This window comes from Odontesthes bonariensis, chromosome 8, assembly GCF_027942865.1.
Source record: "Odontesthes bonariensis isolate fOdoBon6 chromosome 8, fOdoBon6.hap1, whole genome shotgun sequence".
In the NCBI taxonomy this organism is placed as follows: Eukaryota; Metazoa; Chordata; class Actinopteri; order Atheriniformes; family Atherinopsidae; genus Odontesthes; species Odontesthes bonariensis.
The window spans coordinates 1,352,501-1,375,000 of record NC_134513.1 but is presented as its reverse complement, the minus strand read 5'-3'; the positions used below and the strand labels follow the sequence as shown (position 1 = coordinate 1,375,000).

The 22,500-nt window shown below is 48.1% G+C and overlaps 1 protein-coding gene across 9 annotated transcripts in view; it reads left to right on the top strand.

Moving 5' to 3' along the window:
• The window catches only part of sox5 (SRY-box transcription factor 5), a 121,757-nt gene that overhangs the window by 43,032 nt on the left and 56,225 nt on the right, over positions 1 to 22,500 (top strand). For 7 of the 9 annotated variants that reach the window (XM_075471274.1, XM_075471276.1, XM_075471280.1 and 4 more), the window contains exon 4: positions 15,039 to 15,125. The exons of the other annotated variants lie outside the window; for them this stretch is intronic. In XM_075471274.1, the coding sequence (XP_075327389.1) occupies positions 15,039 to 15,125 (87 nt within the window). The remainder of the gene's footprint in view (positions 1 to 15,038; positions 15,126 to 22,500) is intronic. 9 annotated transcript variants of the gene reach the window in all.

Sequence of the window (22,500 nt, the reverse complement as noted above, 5' to 3'; positions counted from 1 at the left end):
CAGTTAGATTCAGCTGATCTGTGTAAATCTCTCTCTCTGAATGTGTGTTTTTGGTAGATTTGCCAGTAAAATGACTGCTTGAGACACTCTGAGGCTGGATTTGTTGACTGCAAAATGGAGCTCAAAATAGCTCAAAACTGCAGATGAGTCAAAGCCTATTCATCTCCATGCTGCACGACTGAAGAAAACCACCGTGCACGTTGCTGTTGTGACAAACGTGGAATTAAAATCATTCCCACTCTGACCGAAAGCTTCCTTTAACTGTCCACTAAAACTTTGGTCCTCAGCCTTTAAAGGAATCGGAAACCTTAATAATAAAAAGCTGTAAACGGGCTAAACCTTGAATTCCACAATGAATGGAGCTTTAAATTTCCACTATGGAAGCCTTAGTGGTTCAGTTTCTGTTAGCATAAATGCATCCAAGCTAGCTTAAAAACAGCTGGACTAATTCTTGCATTTTTCATAGCCTCCAAAGTGTTCTTTTAGGCGTTTTTGGGGAAGTTTGCTGCAATCCCAAGTTGCACCATTAGAGGTCCCCGTACGACTCCATCCAGTCGGGTCTCTTGTTCGCCCCCTTCTGGCCCGAGCCTGTACTGCACGTCACTCCGAAGCCGTTTTCTCTCCATCTTTCTCCCGTTTCTTGTCAAGTAAAATGCAACATGCCAAAGAAAATGAATAAATATATATAAGTACAGCGAGTACTTTCACTCAGTCTGATATTGTCATTTAATTTGTCTGAGTTCTGCTCTCCCAGTTTGTTAGCCACAGATGGCTAAGTGATCCTAATGTGACCTAACCAGCAGCATCACCCGATATCGACCAGGCAGATCTCATCAACCAATCAAACGGGGTTTTTTTTCCCTTCGCCTAAAAGCGGCGAGATCTTGCCAGGAAAACTTTGGAGTAGGAAAAGATTTACAAGAAGGGACATTGACGTGAGTGAATAATTGGAGCACAGTGACTCTTAAGGCTCCGGCGGGCCAGGCGCACAAACACAAACACACCCGTTAGTCAGCAGAGCATTCCAGCGATGTTTGGGCTGCTGTTGCCATTGGTCTAATGGCTCTCACATGTCCGTCCTGCTGGCTTTGAGCTGCACACAGGACAATGCCGGCTATTCTCAAGGCCTCAGAACACGCTCTGTCTGAAGCCGATCGACACACAGACGGAACAAACGTTCACTCACAGAGAAGTGAGACGAAAAAGAAGGAGCTGCAGAGCTGGATATCAAGACTCAGGCTGTGTTCCAAACCGCATACTACTCCTACTACCTTTATTCCCGGATGCATACTAGATTCTCCTAAATGTTTGGTATGCATCATGAGGTTACTACTCATACTCAAACTACCCAAGATGCAACGTAACGTGACGTCGCCGATCGTCATTTCCTGTCAAAACGGCAGTTTCAAGCTAGCTACAACGAGGGTAGGTTCACTTCCTGTTTTCAAAACAAAAGCACCAATTGTATGGTAATGGCTTTCCCTGTGATAAAAGGCAACGGGTATTTTATTTTGTGAAAATAACAGGAAGTGCGTTGCTCACTGCGGCTAGCTTTACAGTGGAAACCGCTTATAGTGGTCACGGATATAGTAATCAACCGCTTATATAGATCAAAAGGCTTGGGACGGAATCATTTCTATACAAATGCTGCTTAAATAATTTGTTTATAGTAATCAAGAAATCCGCTTATAATGTTCATTTTATGAATGTAAACATGTGCAAAAATAATTTTAAAACTACGTGTAGCTATTTTATTTTTTACTCCCTTGATTCCTTTCTGGACGTCTGCTTCTGCCTCGCTAGCCAACGTAACAAGTTGACACCGGGCAGCAAGCGCGCGAATCATGGCTGGAAAAAGGAAGTCATGGAGGAGCATGTGTCCGAGGATGGGTGCTGGAGAGCGGATTGAATGCGCGTGTGACCGCTGGAAGCTCCAGGCTGGTTCTTGTAAGATGGGAGGCCGGTGTTCATTCCATTTCTCCTACTTGTCGAGAATTGCTACTTTGTGGTTTTGCGCATGCGCCGAGCCGATTTTCTAAGTTTCGTTTTCACGCCAAGTAGCACAAATCGACAGAAAAACAGCACGGAGGAGCATAGATCCGAGCAGGGGTGCTGAAAGGCGGATTGAATTCAAACTTTATTTTCTGACTTGTAAGAAAAAAAATGCACCGGCGGCACAGCAGAGAATAAGTAACGTACTGTATTTGAGTTAGCCTACAGTATGTCTGCGCACTGCGCAGTACTGTAATTAAACTTGCATGATAATAAAATTCAGTAAATGCTGAAGCTATCCGTTTTATTTAATTTTTCTCATTGAAAAACGATACAAATGGCATTTAGATGATATTCTGCATAAAAAAAATAAGTGAAATACCTGTACTGTAATACAACTTCGGTTTTAGTAATCAACCGCTTATAGTGTTCAAATTGGCTCTGGACCAACGTGATCACTATAAGCGGTTTCCACTGTAGTAGCGCCGAATTCGTGGGAACAAAACTGTAAACAGCCGGTATTTTGTCAGGTTTTCAACACGTTGGGGATCTAAACGACTACTTTCTCACCTGAAAATGTTTCAAATGTTGCTAAAGTTTACAGAGTTTAGAGCTTAAGAGAAATCAGCTTCAGGCCGGCTGATTTCAGCTCGGGCAGGAGCGAGATGCATTGTGGGTAAACGCTCTGCATACTGTCTGATCGATGAGTATGTAGTATGTAGTATGTGATTTCAAACACAGCCTCAGACACATTAACAGGGAGCGTGAGCGTGCATGTGCTTCTGTCAGCAGCGTGCATGTTAGCAGAAATAAGGAAACAGAAGCCGCTCTGAAGCCAAACCAGCCGTCAATCACACAGCCAAGACAGCCCCAAAACTATGATAACATCAGAAATAATAGTCTTCACCCGTCAGTCTCCCGTGCACGTGCACATGCACAGAGGAGGCTAAAGTCCCAGCTCAGCACAGTTTGAGCGGGCCTCCAACATGCAGAGCAGCATTAATGTGTCAGGATGTCTGCTGCTCTGTCCGTCTCGCTGTCATCGCTCTGACAGGCAGACGGAAAATGTCACGACTCGCGTGCGCGTTCTCCGTCTGCGGCGCGGTTAATGCGTGGGTCCATTCCCCCTCTCTGCACAGCAGGCCCGACGCACAATGTGCTCCTTTGTTGTCACGTTAAAGTGATGCAATAAAGCTGCGCGCTGACAAGGCCGGCCGGAGGGCTGCGGCAGCGACAGCCATCCCGAGTGTGAGTGGAGAGCAGACGAGAGCGCTGGAGAGGGTTATTGCCACGAGACAGATTGCAAGTGTCATTTTCCATTACAGCAGCACACGCTCGCACAGCGGCGTGCACGCCTTGGCCCACTTTAACAGGATGCTTCTGACAGGCAGAGATGTGCGTGCATTAAAATAAAAAGTGCTGGCCCTCCACCGGTTAACCCTCTGCAGACTTCCTTCGGCTTATCTGATTGGCTCCCGCGCAGCTCTGCGATATGAATCGCATTTTTTTTTTTTTTCCCGTGAAACTTGAGTTTTTTTAGAGGTCTGCAAATTGCATTTGGATTTGCAAATCAGTAAATTGTCGCTGAAAACCTAATTTTAGGGATTTTCATGGTTTGGTTAAAAGATTACATCGCAACCCGTCTTTGACCTCTCGCACATGAGACGGTTTTTAAGAAGCGAAATCAAATAAAAATCTGCCAAAAAGGAACATTTTGAGGATGAAAAACAGGGGTTTTTGCTCAAAAAGGAGCATTTTGAGGATGAAAAACAGCGGTTTTAGCTCAAAAAGGAACATTTTGAGGATGAAAAACAGCGGTTTTAGCTCAAAAAGGAACATTTTGAGGATGAAAAACGGGGGTTTTGGGCCAAAAAGGAGCATTTTGAGGATGATAAACAGGGGTTTTGGCCCAAAAAGGAACATTTTGAGGATGAAAAACAGCGGTTTTAGCCCAAAAAGGAACATTTTGAGGATGAAAAACAGCGGTTTTAGCCCAAAAAGGAACATTTTGAGGATGAAAAACAGCGGTTTTAGCTCAAAAAGGAACATTTTGAGGATGAAAAACAGCGGTTTTAGCCCAAAAAGGAACATTTTGAGGATGAAAAACAGGGGTTTTAGCCCAAAAAGGAACATTTTGAGGATAAAAAACAGCGGTTTTAGCCCAAAAAGGAACATTTTGAGGATGAAAAACAGCGGTTTTAGCCCAAAAAGGAGCATTTTGAGGATGAAAAACAGCAGTTTTAGCCCAAAAAGGAGCATTTTGAGGATGAAAAACAGCGGTTTTAGCCCAAAAAGGAGCATTTTGAGGATGAAAAACAGCAGTTTTAGCCCAAAAAGGAGCATTTTGAGGATGAAAAACAGCGGTTTTAGCCGTAGGATCCTCACAGCATGACCTATTGTTGCACGTGAGCTTCTATTATCTATTCAAAAGTCTCTGGTGAGGCTGTGTTTGTTAAGCAGGCAATTAGAGAGCAGTATCTGGTGGTTATCAGCACTTCAGCCCCTAAAGTAGGAGGCAGTAAAATGAAAACGCTTCTCCGTCCCATAGCTTGTCCCTAATAAGGTGCCGCGGCAGAATCGGTCCACAGCGGATTCAAATGTCTCGATGCTATCAGACGCCGTTTAATGGTAATGGAGGTCACGGAGGCCACTGGGAAAACGGCGTGCTGGTGCGCGCCTGTGAAAGGGAGCGTTTCTCCGTCTGAAGACGGCGCGGCTCTGACACACAGAAGTAAAAATAAACGAGGAGCGAAAAGCAAACAAACAAACGGGGGAAAGTTTTTCGGCGACTTTCTCGAATGTCGCTCCAGATTTTGCCCTTCATCGTTCTTTCACAATGTCGCGCCCTCTCCGCTGCTATTTCTGACTGCCAGTGTGTGGATCTGGCTGGCTGAGATTTCATGCCAGTGTAAAAATTGGCTGAGGGTTTGGTTCAAATCAAATTGGACATAAGCACCCACAACACCATCTGTTAGGGAAAGGCAGCGGAGTGAAGGGCACAGCTCTGCATTCGGATAAATGGATTTTCAATTTAATAAATAGTTGACTGACACCCTTGTAAATTTTTCGCTTGATGTGTTTTGCCGCCTATTTTTAGAGCGGAAACATGTTGCTATACGTCCACTCGAACCCTGATATGAGAGGGAAAAGAATCCAGCTACATCTGTTGTTTTCTGACGGTTGAATCTCTTCGTTTTTGGATATTGTTACAGCAGCGGGGGGGGGGGTGCGAGACTAAAACTGAAATAAAAGCCTCCCTCCTGCCACACGTTAGGTGTCATGAAGGTAATCTAGTGTGTGACAGGTGCGTCGCCCCCAAACGTGTTCAGATTAGAGCCTTTTGGGGGGGGGGGGCGCCATATGTCCCCCGTCGTTTCAAGAAAAACAAACTTATTTACGAGGTGAATAAAAGCCTTGCAGCTCTCAGAAGTTGATGCAGCTTTGGAACAAATGCCCCTCCAATAATAAGTAACAAAACAACAAATAAAAGACGTTTCTGCTTGAAATAAGCAAAAAAATCTGCCAATGGAACTAGTGAAAATCTGCTTGTCCAGATTTCTTGAAATAAGATGTGATATTTAGGACTTTTGAGATAAAAGTGATCTTGAAATTAGCTTAAAAACCTCTTCAAATGAAAAAAAAAAGCTTATTTCATGTGAAATATGACTCAAAACAATTTGTTTTCAAGACTTTTTCACTTAACAAGATATTCCAGATGTATTGTATTAAAACAAGTCCCTATATCTGGCTGAAATGGTGCTTGTTAGGCAGTTGTGTCTTATATTAAGTGTAATGAGATATTTTGACTTGAAATGAGACTTTTTGAGATTCTTTTCCAGATATAGGGTCTTGTTTGAAGACAATACATCTTGAATATCTCGTTAAATGAAAAAGTCTTGAAAACAAATAGTTTTGAGTCATATTTCATATGAAACAAGCTTTTTTTTTTTACATTTGAAGAGGTTTTTAAGCTAATTTCAAGATCACTTTTATCTCAAAAGTCCTAAATATCACATCTTATTTCAAGCAAAAACGTCTTTTATTTGCTGTTTTTCTTACTTATTTTTGGAGGGGCATTTTCGAAATGGTGCTTGTTAGGCAGTTGTGTCTGATATATGAAGTGTAATGAGATATTTTGACTAGAAATGAGACAAATATACTTGGCAAGACTTTGATTTTTTTTCCAGATATAGGGACTTGTTTTAATACAATACATCTTGAATATCTTGTTAAATGAAAAAGTCTTGAAGTCTGATCCGGATGAGTCACATTTCATATGAAACAAGCTTTTTTTTTTCATTTGAAGAGGTTTTTAAGCTAATTTCAAGATCACTTTTATCTCAAAAGTCCTAAATATCACATTTTATTTCAAGAAATCTTGACAAGCCGATTTTCACTAGTTCCATTGGCAGATTTTTTTGCTTATTTCAAGCAAAAACGTCTTTTATTTGTTGTTTTCTTACTTATTTTTCGAGGGGCATTTTTGAAATAGTACTTGTTAGGCAGTTGTGTCTTATATATGAAGTGTAATGAGATATTTTGACTAGAAATGAGAGAAATACATTTGGTAAGACTTTGATTTTTTCCAGTGTCGGAGCCAAAACCTGTCATTCTGCGTGCCCCAGCCCCCCCCCCCCCCCCCCCGGACCCCTCCCAGGCTGCAGAGTGGTCCGAGTGTTTATTAATAACTGAAGTTGGAGAGGCTTCTGAATGAGGAGTCACAGCGGACACCGACGCTCCGTCTCTTTCTTGCTGCAGTCCTCTGCGTCAGTGGGAGACGGGTGGGGGGGGCACTGGGAGGGGGCAGTTAGAGGATGAGGAGGAGGGATTTTAATGTTTACACAGAGGCCCGGCCACCCCGGCAACTGTTGCCAAGCACCGTTCTCCCCGACAACAAGCCGGTAATTGGTACTTTTAGCAGCTAACCTTGCGGAGGTGGCGGTGCGAGGTGGGTTAGGACAAAAAGCTTTTTGATGCATCTCTTTCTCCCCTCTCAGGCCGCCATAACGCCCCCCACCCCACCCCACCACCCTTCGTTTCTTTAAAAAAATGATTACCAACGAGAGTTGTGCCCGTGGTCTTGGCTCGGCTCGCCTCACTTTGGAGCGATTGGAGCGTCTTCAGAAGGAATCGATGAAAATGTGTCCAGACACACGCTCGGGCCCAGCTGAGCCACACATGAATTGATCATCAGAATATCAACATCATCATTTGGTAATGGGGGGGGGCAGCCCGGCTGAATAAATGAGGGGCTGCAGCTGTAACTTTCTCTGAACATCATGAGGATCCCGTTCGGAGCGCTAACAGCAGGGATGCACTGGGAAAAATCAAAGTCTTACCAAGTATATCTGTCTCATTTCTAGTCCAAATATCTCATTACACTTAATATCAGACACAACTGCCTAACAAGTACCATTTCAGCCAGATATAGGGACTTGTTTTAAGACAATACATCTGGAATATCTTGTTAAGTGAAAAAGTCTTGAAAACAAATTGTTTTGAGTCACATGTCACATGAAACAAGATTTTTTTTACATTTGAAGAGGTTTTTAAGCTAATTTCAAGATCACTTTTATCTCAAAAGTCCTAAATATCACATCTTATTTCAAGAAATCTTGACAAGCTGATTTTCACTAGTTCCATTGGCAGATTTTTTTGCTTATTTCAAGCAAAAACGTCTTTTATTTGTTGTTTTTTTACTTATTTTCGGAGGGGCATTTTGTGAGTCTGACTCGGGCTTTCCTGGGACTCCAGTTAAGTAGATTTGACACCGTTTGTTTTATAGTTGAGTTAATCAGTCAGAGATTTTTTATTTTTTTTTTATCAGAAACTTTTCAAATTAAGGCTTTAAATCAAGATGACGAGTCATTTAGATCTGTTATGTTTCTGTGATTTTTGACCTAAATCGGGTTAAGATAACCCGGTTAAGGTGTTTATGTGACAGTGATTTACCTTAATGCGGTTACGGCCGCATGTAAAGCTCCTCTTTCTGCTCTTTCTGCTGTTTTTTTCCTGCTCCATCCTTAATGCTGCAGTGTTCGGGGTGGCCGACGCAGACAAACTCCTCCAGTGCTCGTATAATTGCTTATTCAGAGCTGAGCCTGGGCTCGGTTTGGGAGGAGGAGGAAGGAGAGGGGTCACTGTGGAGCCTGTGTTTGGGGGATGTAAGGAGCAGCCATGGGCCCTTTCCTGTGGGCCCTCCTCCTCCGCCCTCCTCGGGGCCCGGCTGGGCCTGGCGCTGGCACAGAGGTCCCTTTGTTGTGCACCCGAAGGCCCGGGCTCGCCTCCTCTCCCACTTTCTTTCCACACACAGCCTCCCCCCCTCCCCTCCTCCCGTTTCCTCTAAAGGTCTCCAGTCTTCACAAATATGAGATAATAGGAAAAATAGAGCTGGCTGCTCGCGGTGACTCAGGGCAAAACGTCTGAGTGAAAAATAGAAAGCGAGTGAGAGAAGGGAGAGGGACGATATTGTTTGTGAGGTCGGTCGGAGCGAGCTGGACTGAGGGTGAGTCTCCTCCCACCTCTCTGTTCCCTTCACTCCTTCCTTCTCCAGCAGCTTCTGAACCCAAAGCTGGTCGTAAAGCTGGCCGTGGCTCCAGAAGCTCGCCGTAACGCAGCCACGGCGCCGCCCCCTCCCTCTCCCGGCAGGTGGACGGGCTTGTTTTGGCTCGGCCGCAGGGCAGCAGCTTGACTCCCTTTGAGCCGATGAGCCAAAATAATAGCCGACGATTCCAGAGTCATTGTTGTCAGCGTTTTTTCCCAGAATCCTCCCCGGCCGCCGCCGCCGCCGCGCGGGATCCGAATCAGAACGCCGCCCTCAGACGGCCCCGTTGCACTTCCACGTGAAAAACACAAAAAGCAGCAGGTTCCACGGAGGGTTTCCTCTGGGATCGGTCGGTCGGAGCGCCGCGGGACGCCAGGAGCGAGTTTTAGGAAACGTGGAGGAAAAATGATGCACCAGACATCTAGGCCGGGACATTTCATTCAGCGCTAACGTTGTACGGCTTTAATAAGCGAGGCAGGTTTATCTGTGCGGCACAATTCAACTACAAGGTGACTCAAAGTGCTTTACAGACACATTAAAACAGTAGAAATAAAAAGCAGGATTTAAATTTTAAACAAAAAAGAAAGAAATAAGAACAATAGATCAAATCAGGAGTTAAAATGTGATTAAGTTTGGAGCTTTATTCAGCTGAAAATAGGTGTGTCTTCAGCCTGGACTTAAACACACTGAGTGTTTCAGCTGATCTGAGGCTTTCTGGGAGTTTGTTCCAGACATGTGAAGCATAGAAGCTGAATGCAGCTCCTCCATGTCTGGTTCTGACTCTGGGAACTGATAGAAGACCGGATCCAGATGAGCTGAGGGGTCTGGAAGGTTCACACTGGGTCAGGAGGTCACTGATGCATTCTGGTCCTGGACCATTCAGAGCTTTATAGACCAGCATCAGAGCTTTAAAGTCTGTCCTCTGATGGACAGCTGGAGCGAGTTTTTACAGAATAGAAACGGGATGTTTCTGCAGCCACGGCGGACAGAGAAAGGGGGAAACTGGATTTGAGGGGTTTCCTCCATCTTTTAGACACCCCACCCTGCAGATATGCAGCCAAACACTCACACCACCAACACCCGCCGCCTCCGTACGTCAGAGGAACAGCGAGGAGCTCACAGGAAGGGTTTTTGGCCTTAATTGGCAGCCGTAGCTGTGCTTCTAACCCGGCTGCAGGACATGATGGATGGATGGATGGATAGATAGATAGATAGATAGATAGATAGATAGATAGATAGATAGATAGATAGATAGATAGATAGATAGATAGATAGATAGATAGATAGATACTTTATTGATTCTGAAGTAAATTCAAGCATCCAGTAGCAGACATAATAAAGCAATAAAAATGTTTATACAATTATAAACACTTTAAAAACAATCTATGAATTTAAAAAACAGTAGCAAGTGCTCGGTGAGTCTTTCAGGATGTGGGAGCGAGTGTTTCAGGATGTCAGAGCGAGTCTTTCAGGATGTCAGAGCGAGTCTTTCAGGATGTCAGAGCGAGTCTTTCAGGATGTCAGAGCGAGTCTTTCAGGATGTGGGAGCGAGTCTTTCAGGATGTGGGAGCGAGTCTTTCAGGATGTCAGAGCGAGTCTTTCAGGATGTGGGAGCGAGTCTTTCAGGATGTGGGAGCGAGTCTTTCAGGATGTGGGAGCGAGTCTTTCAGGATGTGGGAGCGAGTCTTTCAGGATGTCAGAGCGAGTCTTTCAGGATGTGGGAGCGAGTCTTTCAGGATGTGGGAGCGAGTCTTTCAGGATGTGGGAGCGAGTCTTTCAGGATGTGGGAGCGAGTCTTTCAGGATGTGGGAGCGAGTCTTTCAGGATGTGGGAGCGAGTCTTTCGGGATGTGGGAGCGAGTCTTTCAGGATGTGGGAGCAAGTCTTTCAGGATGTCAGAGCGAGTCTTTCAGGATGCGGGAGCAAGTCTTTCAGGATGTGGGAGCGAGTCTTTCAGGATGTGGGAGCGAGTCTTTCAGGATGTGGGAGCGAGTCTTTCAGGATGTGGGAGCGAGTCTTTCAGGATGTGAGAGCGAGTCTTTCAGGATGTGGGAGCGAGTCTTTCAGGATGTCAGAGCGAGTCTTTCGGGATGTGGGAGCGAGTGTTTCAGGATGTGGGAGCGAGTCTTTCGGGATGTGGGAGCGAGTCTTTCGGGATGTGGGAGCGAGTCTTTCAGGATGTGGGAGCGAGTCTTTCGGGATGTGGGAGCGAGTCTTTCAGGATGTGGGAGCGAGTCTTTCAGGATGTGGGAGCGAGTCTTTCGGGATGTGGGAGCGAGTCTTTCGGGATGTGGGAGCGAGTCTTTCAGGATGTGAGAGCGAGTCTTTCAGGATGTGAGAGCGAGTCTTTCAGGATGTGAGAGCGAGTCTTTCAGGATGTGGGAGCGAGTCTTTCAGGATGTGAGAGCGAGTCTTTCAGGATGTGGGAGCGAGTCTTTCAGGATGTGAGAGCGAGTCTTTCAGGATGTCAGAGCGAGTCTTTCAGGATGTCAGAGCGAGTCTTTCAGGATGTGGGAGCGAGTCTTTCAGGATGTCAGAGCGAGTCTTTCAGGATGTCAGAGCGAGTCTTTCAGGATGTCAGAGCGAGTCTTTCAGGATGTGGGAGCGAGTCTTTCAGGATGTGGGAGCGAGTCTTTCGGGATGTGGGAGCGAGTCTTTCAGGATGTCAGAGCGAGTCTTTCAGGATGTCAGAGCGAGTCTTTCAGGATGTGGGAGCGAGTCTTTCAGGATGTGGGAGCGAGTCTTTCAGGATGTGGGAGCGAGTCTTTCGGGATGTGGGAGCGAGTCTTTCAGGATGTCAGAGCGAGTCTTTCAGGATGTCAGAGCGAGTCTTTCAGGATGTGGGAGCGAGTCTTTCAGGATGTCAGAGCGAGTCTTTCAGGATGTGGGAGCGAGTCTTTCAGGATGTGGGAGCGAGTCTTTCAGGATGTCAGAGCGAGTCTTTCAGGATGTGGGAGCGAGTCTTTCAGGATGTGGGAGCGAGTCTTTCAGGATGTGGGAGCGAGTCTTTCGGGATGTGGGAGCGAGTCTTTCAGGATGTGGGAGCGAGTCTTTCAGGATGTCAGAGCGAGTCTTTCAGGATGTCAGAGCGAGTCTTTCAGGATGTGGGAGCGAGTCTTTCAGGATGTGGGAGCGAGTCTTTCGGGATGTGGGAGCGAGTCTTTCAGGATGTGGGAGCGAGTCTTTCAGGATGTCAGAGCGAGTCTTTCAGGATGTGGGAGCGAGTCTTTCAGGATGTGGGAGCGAGTCTTTCAGGATGTCAGAGCGAGTCTTTCAGGATGTGGGAGCGAGTCTTTCAGGATGTGAGAGCGAGTCTTTCAGGATGTGGGAGCGAGTCTTTCAGGATGTGAGAGCGAGTCTTTCAGGATGTGGGAGCGAGTCTTTCAGGATGTCAGAGCGAGTCTTTCAGGATGTGGGAGCGAGTCTTTCAGGATGTCAGAGCGAGTCTTTCAGGATGTGGGAGCGAGTCTTTCAGGATGTGAGAGCGAGTCTTTCAGGATGTCAGAGCGAGTCTTTCAGGATGTGGGAGCGAGTCTTTCAGGATGTCAGAGCGAGTCTTTCAGGATGTCAGAGCGAGTCTTTCAGGATGTCAGAGCGAGTCTTTCAGGATGTCAGAGCGAGTCTTTCAGGATGTGGGAGCGAGTCTTTCAGGATGTGAGAGCGAGTCTTTCAGGATGTGGGAGCGAGTCTTTCAGGATGTCAGAGCGAGTCTTTCAGGATGCGGGAGCAAGTCTTTCAGGATGTGGGAGCGAGTCTTTCAGGATGTGGGAGCGAGTCTTTCAGGATGTGGGAGCGAGTCTTTCAGGATGTGGGAGCGAGTCTTTCAGGATGTGGGTGACCTCTGATTCCGTGACAGTCCGTCTCATCCGTCAGGACGTTGGCCATATCAATCAGCATCTCACTAAGAGATCAGCCCTCCGGCTCCTCTCCTCTGCCCCTCCACTCCTGCCCCTTTCCTCCCTTTTCGCCCTGCGCCACACAATGAAAGAGCCTCTTGGCTTGTATTAATAGTTAAAGTGGAGCCGGCCTGTCACTGGGGACAATGGCTGCAGCCCTGTTAATAAATAAAAATAATAACGGGGAGGGAGTGCAGTGGAAAGAGAACAGGCCACGATGCCATTTGTTGTTCCCTCTCACTTGTCAAAGCTCTTTGGCTTAAAAGCCTCTGTCATTGTTGAGGGAGAGGGGGCAGGTGGGGGGTGGGAGACGGAGAGAAAGAGTGAGTGCCAGGGGCTAATAGCACCTGTTGGGGTGATGGTGAGACAGCTGTCGCAGTGGTGGAAACACAGGAGCACACTCTTTCAGCTAAAGACTCTCCCAGCTGTGCTCCTCCTCCTCCATCGCTCTGCTGAGGCTTCCTGAGCGCCGCGGCGGCGTCCGACAGAAAGCACGGGGACAGGACAGGCCAAGGACGGCGGGCGGGAGGAAGAGGAGGAGGAAGGTGGCCTGCTTTGAAGCTCAGCATCGATCTCTGGCGCTGCGTGTGTGTTGGAGTGTGAGCCCATCGCGGTCAGCGAGGCGTGAACGCCGTCGCCGCGAAGCCGCGAGGAAAGGACCTGATTCAGGCCCCGGGGGAGGCTGGAGGCGCGCACGTGCACGTGCATGTGCACGCTGCGCTGGCCGTGTGATGGGTGAATTTTTAAACCCTAAAAGTCTCCTGGCACTCACTCCCCTGCAGACAGAAGAAGATGTGACTCGGGCTGAGAGGTCGATAAAGTGTGAGCGCGTCATTTATTCATCGGAGGAAAACCCTCCTGCAGCTTCTCCTCCTGTGCATGTGTGCAGCTGTTTGGGCATCCAGATGTTTCCCTTATTTAATCCAGTAAAAGTAATCAGGGATGTGCAGCGATAGCAGCTTCTTTCGTGTCCTTTTCTTGGATAAAAAGCATTTCTAAAGACAAAGTTTGGGTGCAATCTGTTGGTTTCCTTAGCTGGGAAAGTGTTTTTGAATTGGATTATTTTATAAATAATTAGCATTACAATGAATTGAATTCCGATTGGCTTGAATTGGACTTTATTATTTAAGTGCCTTGAGATGGCATTTGTTGTATCTGGCGCTATATAAATAAAAATGAATTGAATTGAATAGAATTCGTACTGCTCCGGTTCGGGGTGAAAAATGCAGAAACATGAACAGAAACATGCAGTTAAAGTCAAACTAAATGAGCTGCTTTGGTCCCTCTGAGGAATCCGTCACCATTACATTCATAAATCTGAGGTGGAGCCACTTTTTACCGGCTTCTCACATATTAAACCTGTTATTTATCGTCTGTTTGTCTTGTTTTTCTGACAAATTAGATCATTTAAATTCTTATTAAAACGAGATTTTATTTTTCTTCTGGTTTCTCTCAGATCTCCAGGTGCTTTAAGTGTTTGTCCCTAACATACGTGTGCACGTACATGTGCACGTGCGTGTGCAAACACGTCGGGTAAAAGCGCTCCGTGCGTGACATTCCCTCCACTCTGTGTGAGCGCAGTCAGGATTGTAATTAGTGATTCTCAGGTCGAGTGTGTGCATGTTTGCAGGTGTTTGGGCATCCAGCTGTTTCTCTTATTTAATCCAATAAAAGTAATCAGGGATGTGCAGCGATAGCAGCCTCCTTCAGGTCCTTTTCTTGGATAAAATGCTCCGGTTCGGGGTGAAAAATGCAGAAACATGAACAGAAACATGCAGTTAAAGTCAAACAGATTCATAAATCTGAGGTGGAGCCACTTTTTACCGGCTTCTCACATATTAAACCTGTTATTTATCGTCTGTTTGTCTTGTTTTTCTGACAAATTAGATCATTTAAATTCTTATTAAAACGAGAGTTTATTTTTCTTCTGGTTTCTCTCAGATCTCCAGGTGCTTTAAGTGTTTGCCCCTAACACATGAGGGGGTAAAATGCACATACATGTGCACGTATATGTGCACGTGCGTGTGCAGGTATATGTGCACGTGCGTGTTCAAACATGTCGGCTTAAAGCGCTCCGTGCATCCTCTCGCCTGCGTGACATTTCCTCCACTGTGTGTGAGCACAGTCAGGCTTGTAATTAGTGATTCTCAGGTCGAGTGTGTGCATGTGTGCGTGTGCACGTGAGCGTGCACGTGCGTGTGTGAAGTGTGCGCTGAAAACAAAGCGCGGGCTGATAATGTGTCCATTGTGGCGGGTGCATTAAGGCCCTCTTTGTCTCGGGGCCCACAGGGCTAATGATTCTCCAGCAGCAGGTGAGAGGGGGAGAAAGCCTCTCTGTCTGTCTCCCTCTGTCCTCCACTCGTCTCTCTCTCCATCTTCCTCGCCTCCCTTTTCGCCGGCTTGTTTTTGTTTTTCGGATTCTCTCCCCTTTCGATTATCAGCTCCTCTCCTCCCGCCTCCCTCTCCCGCTGATGCGGCCATTAGGCTGAGCCGCCGCTGCCTTTATTACAGCAAATGGACTTTAAATGAGCTTTATTGTCATGTTGGCCAGCCAACTGAATCCCTCTTTCTCTCCCTCTCCCCTCCCCCCCTCCTCCCCCCAAACAGAGGCCCCCAGCATTGAGAGGCTGTTGTCAAAGGACTGGAAGGATAAACTTTTGGCCATGGGCTCAGGGCACATCGGAGAAATTAAAGGTATGGCACAACTAAATAGCAACAGATCGAAATTCTTTAAATATTTCACTCAGCTTTTTGATCTCTGAGGTCCAAAGATCGGCCCAGAGACTGAATGTTCTGTCCCTGATGGAGTCAAACAGCTCGGCTGCGTCCACTTTACCAGGTTAAAGGCATCAATGTGGACACAGAAATCCAGTTTGGTTGTTTTTGGGTGATGATGCTCGTCATTTAAAGCCTGGGCTGAGCTAGTAGCCGCCTGGCTCGGACAAATGTTCGCCCTCCTGAAACTCAGCGTCCTCAAAGTCTCGGTGACTGTTAACCTTCAAACTGGCTGCATTTATGGTGAAAAGGAGCCGGATTTAATCATTTTTAAAGGGTTTCCCAGGCCAAAAGTCGAGCATTTTAAAAAAACGATATTGAACGATATCAGGATCTCGTAAACTGGAGGTGGGAAGAAGCCTCCGGCTCAGTTTGAGCTGAAGCTGCTCTGCAGGAAGTTTGAGGGCTTAAAGACCAACAGAAACAAAGCTGAACTCTGAACTCTGGAACGTAAACAAGCTGAGCTGCTTCCTCTCGTGTGTTCGGCCAACATGTCAGAAAGCTAAAGACGTCTCCGAGTCCATCAGATTAGTGTTCATCGAGGGACTGGGACTGGGACTGGGACTGGGGCAGAGGGACTGGGACTGGGACTGGGGCATAGGGACTGGGACTGGGACTGGGACTGGGACTGGGGCAGAGGGACTGGGACTGGGACTGGGACTGGGGCATAGGGACTGGGACTGGGACTGGGACTGGGACTGGGGCAGAGGGACTGGGACTGGGACTGGGACTGGGACTGGGGCTGGGGCATAGGGACTGGGACTGGGACTGGGACTGGGACTGGGGCAGAGGGACTGGGACTGGGACTGGGACTGGGACTGGGACTGGGGCATAGGGACTGGGACTGGGGCAGAGAGACTGTTACCTGCGGCTGCAGGCGAAGCCGCCGTCCTCCTCCTGTAATCGAGCTTCATTAGGAGGCGAAGCTTCGAGTCATCAAAGCGTCTCGCAGAGCGGCGTGGCCGGTGAGAGGAGAGCGCCATCGATCAGGCCCCGTTTCCCAGCTCCCTGCTGCGCTGACATTTCCCTGTAGGGGCGTCCCGCCTGGCGCTGCCTCCCCAGCAGCTGGGGAGCGCCGTGTGTGTGTGCTTACATACCGCTGTGCATGTGTGTGCATGTGTGTGTGTGCTTACATACCGCTGTGCATGTGTGTGCATGTGTGTGCATGTGTGTGTGTGCATGTGTGTGCATGTGTGTGCATGTGTGTGCATGTGTGTGTGTGCTTACATACCGCTGTGCATGTGTGTGCATGTGTGTGCATGTGTGTGTGGATGTGTGTGCATGTGTGTGCACGTGTGTGGATGTGTGTGTGTGCTTACATACCGCTGTGCATGTGTGTGCATGTGTGTGCATGTTTGTGGATGTGTGTGCACGGGTGTGGAAGTGTGTGTGCATGTGTGTGCATGTGTGTGCATGTGTGTGGATGTGTGTGCATGTGTGTGCATGTGTGTGTATGTGTGTGTATGTGTGTGCATGTGTGTGCATGTGTGTGGATGTGTGTGGACGTGTGTATGTGTGTGGATGTGTGTGCATGTGTGTGCATGTGTGTGGACGTGTGTGGACGTGTGTATGTGTGTGCATGTGTGTGCATGTGTGTGCATGTGTGTGCATGTGTGTGCATGTGTGTGCATGTGTGTGCATGTGTGTGCATGTGTGTGGACGTGTGTATGTGTGTGTATGTGTGTGCAAGTGTGTGCATGTGTGTGGATGTGTGTGCATGTGTGTGCATGTGTGTGTGCATGTGTGTGCATGTGTGTGTGCATGTGTGTGTGCATGTGTGTGGATGTGTGTGCATGTGTGTGCATGTGTGTGCATGTGTGTGGACGTGTGTATGTGTGTGCATGTGTGTGCATGTGTGTGGATGTGTGTGCATGTGTGTGCATGTGTGTGCATGTGTGTGCATGTGTGTGGCTGTGTGTGGATGTGTGTGCATGTGTGTGTATGTGTGTGGATGTGTGTGCATGTGTGTGCATGTGTGTGCATGTGTGTGCATGTGTGTGCATGTGTGTGCATGTGTGTGTGGATGTGTGTGTATGTGTGTGCATGTGTGTGTATGTGTGTGGATGTGTGTGCATGTGTGTGCATGTGTGTGTATGTGTGTGGATGTGTGTGCATGTGTGTGCATGTGTGTGCATGTGTGTGCATGTGTGTGCATGTGTGTGGCTGTGTGTGGATGTGTGTGGACGTGTGTGTATGTGTGTGCATGTGTGTGTATGTGTGTGCATGTGTGTGGACGTGTGTGCATGTGTGTGGACGTGTGTGGACGTGTGTATGTGTGTGCATGTGTGTGCATGTGTGTGCATGTGTGTGGATGTGTGTGCATGTGTGTGTATGTGTGTGGACGTGTGTATGTGTGTGTATGTGTGTGGATGTGTGTGCATGTGTGTGCATGTGTGTGGACGTGTGTATGTGTGTGGATGTGTGTGCATGTGTGTGCATGTGTGTGCGTGTGTGGATGTGTGTGCATGTGTGTGCATGTGTGTGGACGTGTGTGCATGTGTGTGGATGTGTGTGCATGTGTGTGCATGTGTGTGCGTGTGTGGATGTGTGTGCATGTGTGTGGCTGTGTGTGCATGTGTGCATGTGTGTGCATGTGTGTGCATGTGTGTGGACGTGTGCATGTGTGTGGATGTGTGTGGATGTGTGTGCATGTGTGTGGACGTGTGTATGTGTGTGCATGTGTGTGCATGTGTGTGGACGTGTGTGCATGTGTGTGCATGTGTGTGTATGTGTGTGGATGTGTGTGCATGTGTGTGCATGTGTGTGCGTGTGTGGATGTGTGTGGATGTGTGTGCATGTGTGTGCATGTGTGTGGATGTGTGTGCATGTGTGTGCATGTGTGTGGACGTGTGTGGATGTGTGTGCATGTGTGTGGACGTGTGTATGTGTGTGCATGTGTGTGCATGTGTGTGCATGTGTGTGCATGTGTGTGCGTGTGTGGATGTGTGTGGATGTGTGTGCATGTGTGTGCATGTGTGTGGATGTGTGTGCATGTGTGTGGATGTGTGCATGTGTGTGGATGTGTGTGGATGTGTGTGCATGTGTGTGCATGTGTGTGGATGTGTGTGCATGTGTGTGGACGTGTGTATGTGTGTGCATGTGTGTGCATGTGTGTGGACGTGTGTGCATGTGTGTGCATGTGTGTAGACGTGTGCATGTGTGTGGACGTGTGTATGTGTGTGCATGTGTGTGCATGTGTGTGCATGTGTGTGGATGTGTGTGGATGTGTGTGTGCATGTGTGCGTGTGTGTGCATGTGTGTGGATGTGTTTGCATGTGTGTGTGCATGTGTGTGGCTGTGTGTGCATGTGTGTGGATGTGTTTGCATGTGTGTGTGCATGTGTGTGGCTGTGTGTGCATGTGTGTGCATGTGTGTGCATGTGTGTGCATGTGCAGCAGGTGTTTCTCACACTGTCGGCGCATCCCTCAACATTTTCTCTCCCTTTTCCCCCCAATCGAATTCCTTTGAGGAGCTTTTTGCGGGGACAAAGTGCCTCGGAGCCGCCGCCTCCCGCTCCGCTGGGCACATTGGGAAGAAGCGTCGGTAAAAGGCCCCATGCGGCTCACACATGCGGCTCACACATGCGGCTCACACATGCACTCCATTATGGAGCCGGAGTAAACATGCTCAGAGTGTCGTGTCATCGGGATCAAACCCGGCGTCCGGCAGAAAGTGGAGAGCGACAGGAAACCCACCTTCAGACGCTGTGGGATAGTTCTGCTTTCCCACCAGAGATGTGCAGAACCAGTTTGGGTTGGGAAGGTTTCGAGTTATCAGATATCACCAGATCAGAACGGGAGTACCTAAACACCGAACGGACCGGAACGGACCCAGATTTAACACCGGAACGTACCGAAATGGACCAAAACGGACCAAAACGGACTAAAACGGACTCAGATTTAACACCGGAACGTACCAAAATGGACCAAAACTGACCGGAACGGTCCAAAACGGACAGGAACTGACCAAAACGGACAGGAACTGACCAAAACGGACTGGAACGGACCCAGATTTAACACCGGAACGTACCAAAATGGACCAAAACGGACCGAAACGGACTAAAACGGACTCAGATTTAACACAGGAACGTACCAAAATGGACCAAAAACTGACCGGAACGGTCCAAAACGGACAGGAACGGACCCAGATTTAACACCGGAACGTACCAAAATGGACCAAAACTGACCGGAACGGTCCAAAATGGACTGAAACGGACCCAGATTTAACACGGAACGTACCAAAATGGACCAAAACGGACCGGAACAAACCAAAAGGGACTAAAACGGACTCAGAATTAACACCGGAACGTACCAAAATGGACCAAAACTGACCGGAACGGTCCAAAACGGTCAGGAACTGACCAAAACGGACCGGAACGGACTGGAACGGACCCAGATTTTTAGTAAAAAAAACAGTATAGTGTTATAATCATTGGATATTACATATACAAATGACTTCTACAAGAGTTCTTAATGTGTATCTGGCTAAATCTGGGGCCGTTTTGGTCCATTTTCGTCCATTTTGGTCCGTTTTGGTCCGTTTTGGTCCGTTCCGGTGTTAAATCGGGGTCTGTTCCGGTCCGTTTCGGGTGTTCCGTTTCGGTGTTTAGGTACTTCCGATCAGAACCGAATCTGTGAACCTGAGCCAGAATCAAAGCAGTCAGACAGAAATCTGAGATCTGAACATGAATCCCATGAGGACGGGGGGGCTGAGGGTTACAGATTATTGTTCAGTAATACAGAAATGATAACCTGAAACGAGTCGATTCAAACTGAACAGAAACGCCGAATAAGCTTCTTTTATCTGCCACAAGTTTGAGCGTTTTGAGGCTTTTTCTGTAAAAAGCAATAAAGCGAGAGAGTAAGTTATTCTCTGCGGCTGCGAATTATGAAGCCAAACAAATAACGTGGAGTATACGGGAGGAATGAGGCCACCGCCAACCGCTGCATGTAGGAAGTTGCTTAAATCAGCCGGTAATTCCTTTAGCTTCAGAAAGGCTCCACTGTATTAACTGATTAGGTTATTTGCTGTAATTGGGTTACCGTGACGATGGGAATAAACTTCTTTACATACGTCCTGCATTCCACAAGCTGCTGCTCTTCTTCTTCTCTTCTTCTTCTTCTTCTTCTTCTCTTCACTCTCAGATCTTCCCTCCTCCTCCATGAGGAGTAATCAGTACAGCCGGGGTCATTAATTAGCTGTGCGAACACGGTGACAGCCATTACAAGGTTACAAATTGGTTAATTACCCTTTATGTGAGTAAATGAGAGAGAGGGGAAAGGGGAAAGTTGGTTCTGGGGTGTGCAGGTGAGCTCGGGCTGCCGTAGATCTGCTGCCTGAGGAGGAATGTGTGAAAACCAAAGGAGGAAACCAGCTATCGATCCACCTGCCGCCGAGGAAACGAGCCGACACGGCTGATTTATAGAGACTGGGAAAAGGTGCAGGAGACTGGGAAAAGGTGCAGGAGACTGGGAAAAGGTGCAGGAGACTGGGAAAAGGTGCAGGAGACTGGGAAAAGATGCAGGAGACTGGGAAAAGGTGCAGGAGACTGGGAAAAGGTGCAGGAGACTGGGAAAAGATGCAGGAGACTGGGAAAAGGTGCAGGAGACTGGGAAAAGGTGCAGGAGACTGGGAAAAGATGCAGGAGACTGGGAAAAGAGGCAGGAGACTGGGAATAGATGCAGGAGACTGGGAAAAGATGCAGGAGACTGGGAAAAGAGGCAGGAGACTGGGAAAAGGTGCAGGAGACTGGGAAAAGAGGCAGGAGACTGGGAATAGATGCAGGAGACTGGGAAAAGAGGCAGGAGACTGGGAATAGATGCAGGAGACTGGGAAAAGAGGCAGGAGACTGGGAAAAGGTGCAGGAGACTGGGAAAAGATGCAGGAGACTGGGAAAAGAGGCAGGAGACTGGGAAAAGGTGCAGGAGACTGGGAAAAGAGGCAGGAGACTGGGAATAGATGCAGGAGACTGGGAAAAGGTGCAGGAGACTGGGAAAAGAGGCAGGAGACTGGGAATAGATGCAGGAGACTGGGAAAAGGTGCAGGAGACTGGGAAAAGGTGCAGGAGACTGGGAATAGATGCAGGAGACTGGGAAAAGATGCAGGAGACTGGGAAAAGGTGCAGGAGACTGGGAAAAGGTGCAGGAGACTGGGAAAAGGTGCAGGAGACTGGGAAAAGAGGCAGGAGACTGGGAATAGATGCAGGAGACTGGGAAAAGGTGCAGGAGACTGGGAAAAGAGGCAGGAGACTGGGAAAAGAGGCAGGAGACTGGGAAAAGATGCAGGAGACTGGGAAAAGAGGCAGGAGACTGGGAAAAGATGCAGGAGACTGGGAATAGAGGCAGGAGACTGGGAAAAGAGGCAGGAGACTGGGAAAAGAGGCAGGAGACTGGGAAAAGATGCAGGAGACTGGGAATAGATGCAGGAGACTGGGAAAAGAGGCAGGAGACTGGGAAAAGGTGCAGGAGACTGGGAAAAGAGGCAGGAGACTGGGAAAAGAGGCAGGAGACTGGGAATAGATGCAGGAGACTGGGAAAAGATGCAGGAGACTGGGAAAAGGTGCAGGAGACTGGGAAAAGGTGCAGGAGACTGGGAAAAGATGCAGGAGACTGGGAAAAGGTGCAGGAGACTGGGAAAAGGTGCAGGAGACTGGGAAAAGATGCAGGAGACTGGGAAAAGAGGCAGGAGACTGGGAATAGATGCAGGAGACTGGGAAAAGATGCAGGAGACTGGGAAAAGAGGCAGGAGACTGGGAAAAGGTGCAGGAGACTGGGAAAAGAGGCAGGAGACTGGGAATAGATGCAGGAGACTGGGAAAAGAGGCAGGAGACTGGGAATAGATGCAGGAGACTGGGAAAAGAGGCAGGAGACTGGGAAAAGGTGCAGGAGACTGGGAAAAGATGCAGGAGACTGGGAAAAGAGGCAGGAGACTGGGAAAAGGTGCAGGAGACTGGGAAAAGAGGCAGGAGACTGGGAATAGATGCAGGAGACTGGGAAAAGGTGCAGGAGACTGGGAAAAGAGGCAGGAGACTGGGAATAGATGCAGGAGACTGGGAAAAGGTGCAGGAGACTGGGAAAAGGTGCAGGAGACTGGGAATAGATGCAGGAGACTGGGAAAAGATGCAGGAGACTGGGAAAAGGTGCAGGAGACTGGGAAAAGGTGCAGGAGACTGGGAAAAGGTGCAGGAGACTGGGAAAAGAGGCAGGAGACTGGGAATAGATGCAGGAGACTGGGAAAAGGTGCAGGAGACTGGGAAAAGAGGCAGGAGACTGGGAAAAGAGGCAGGAGACTGGGA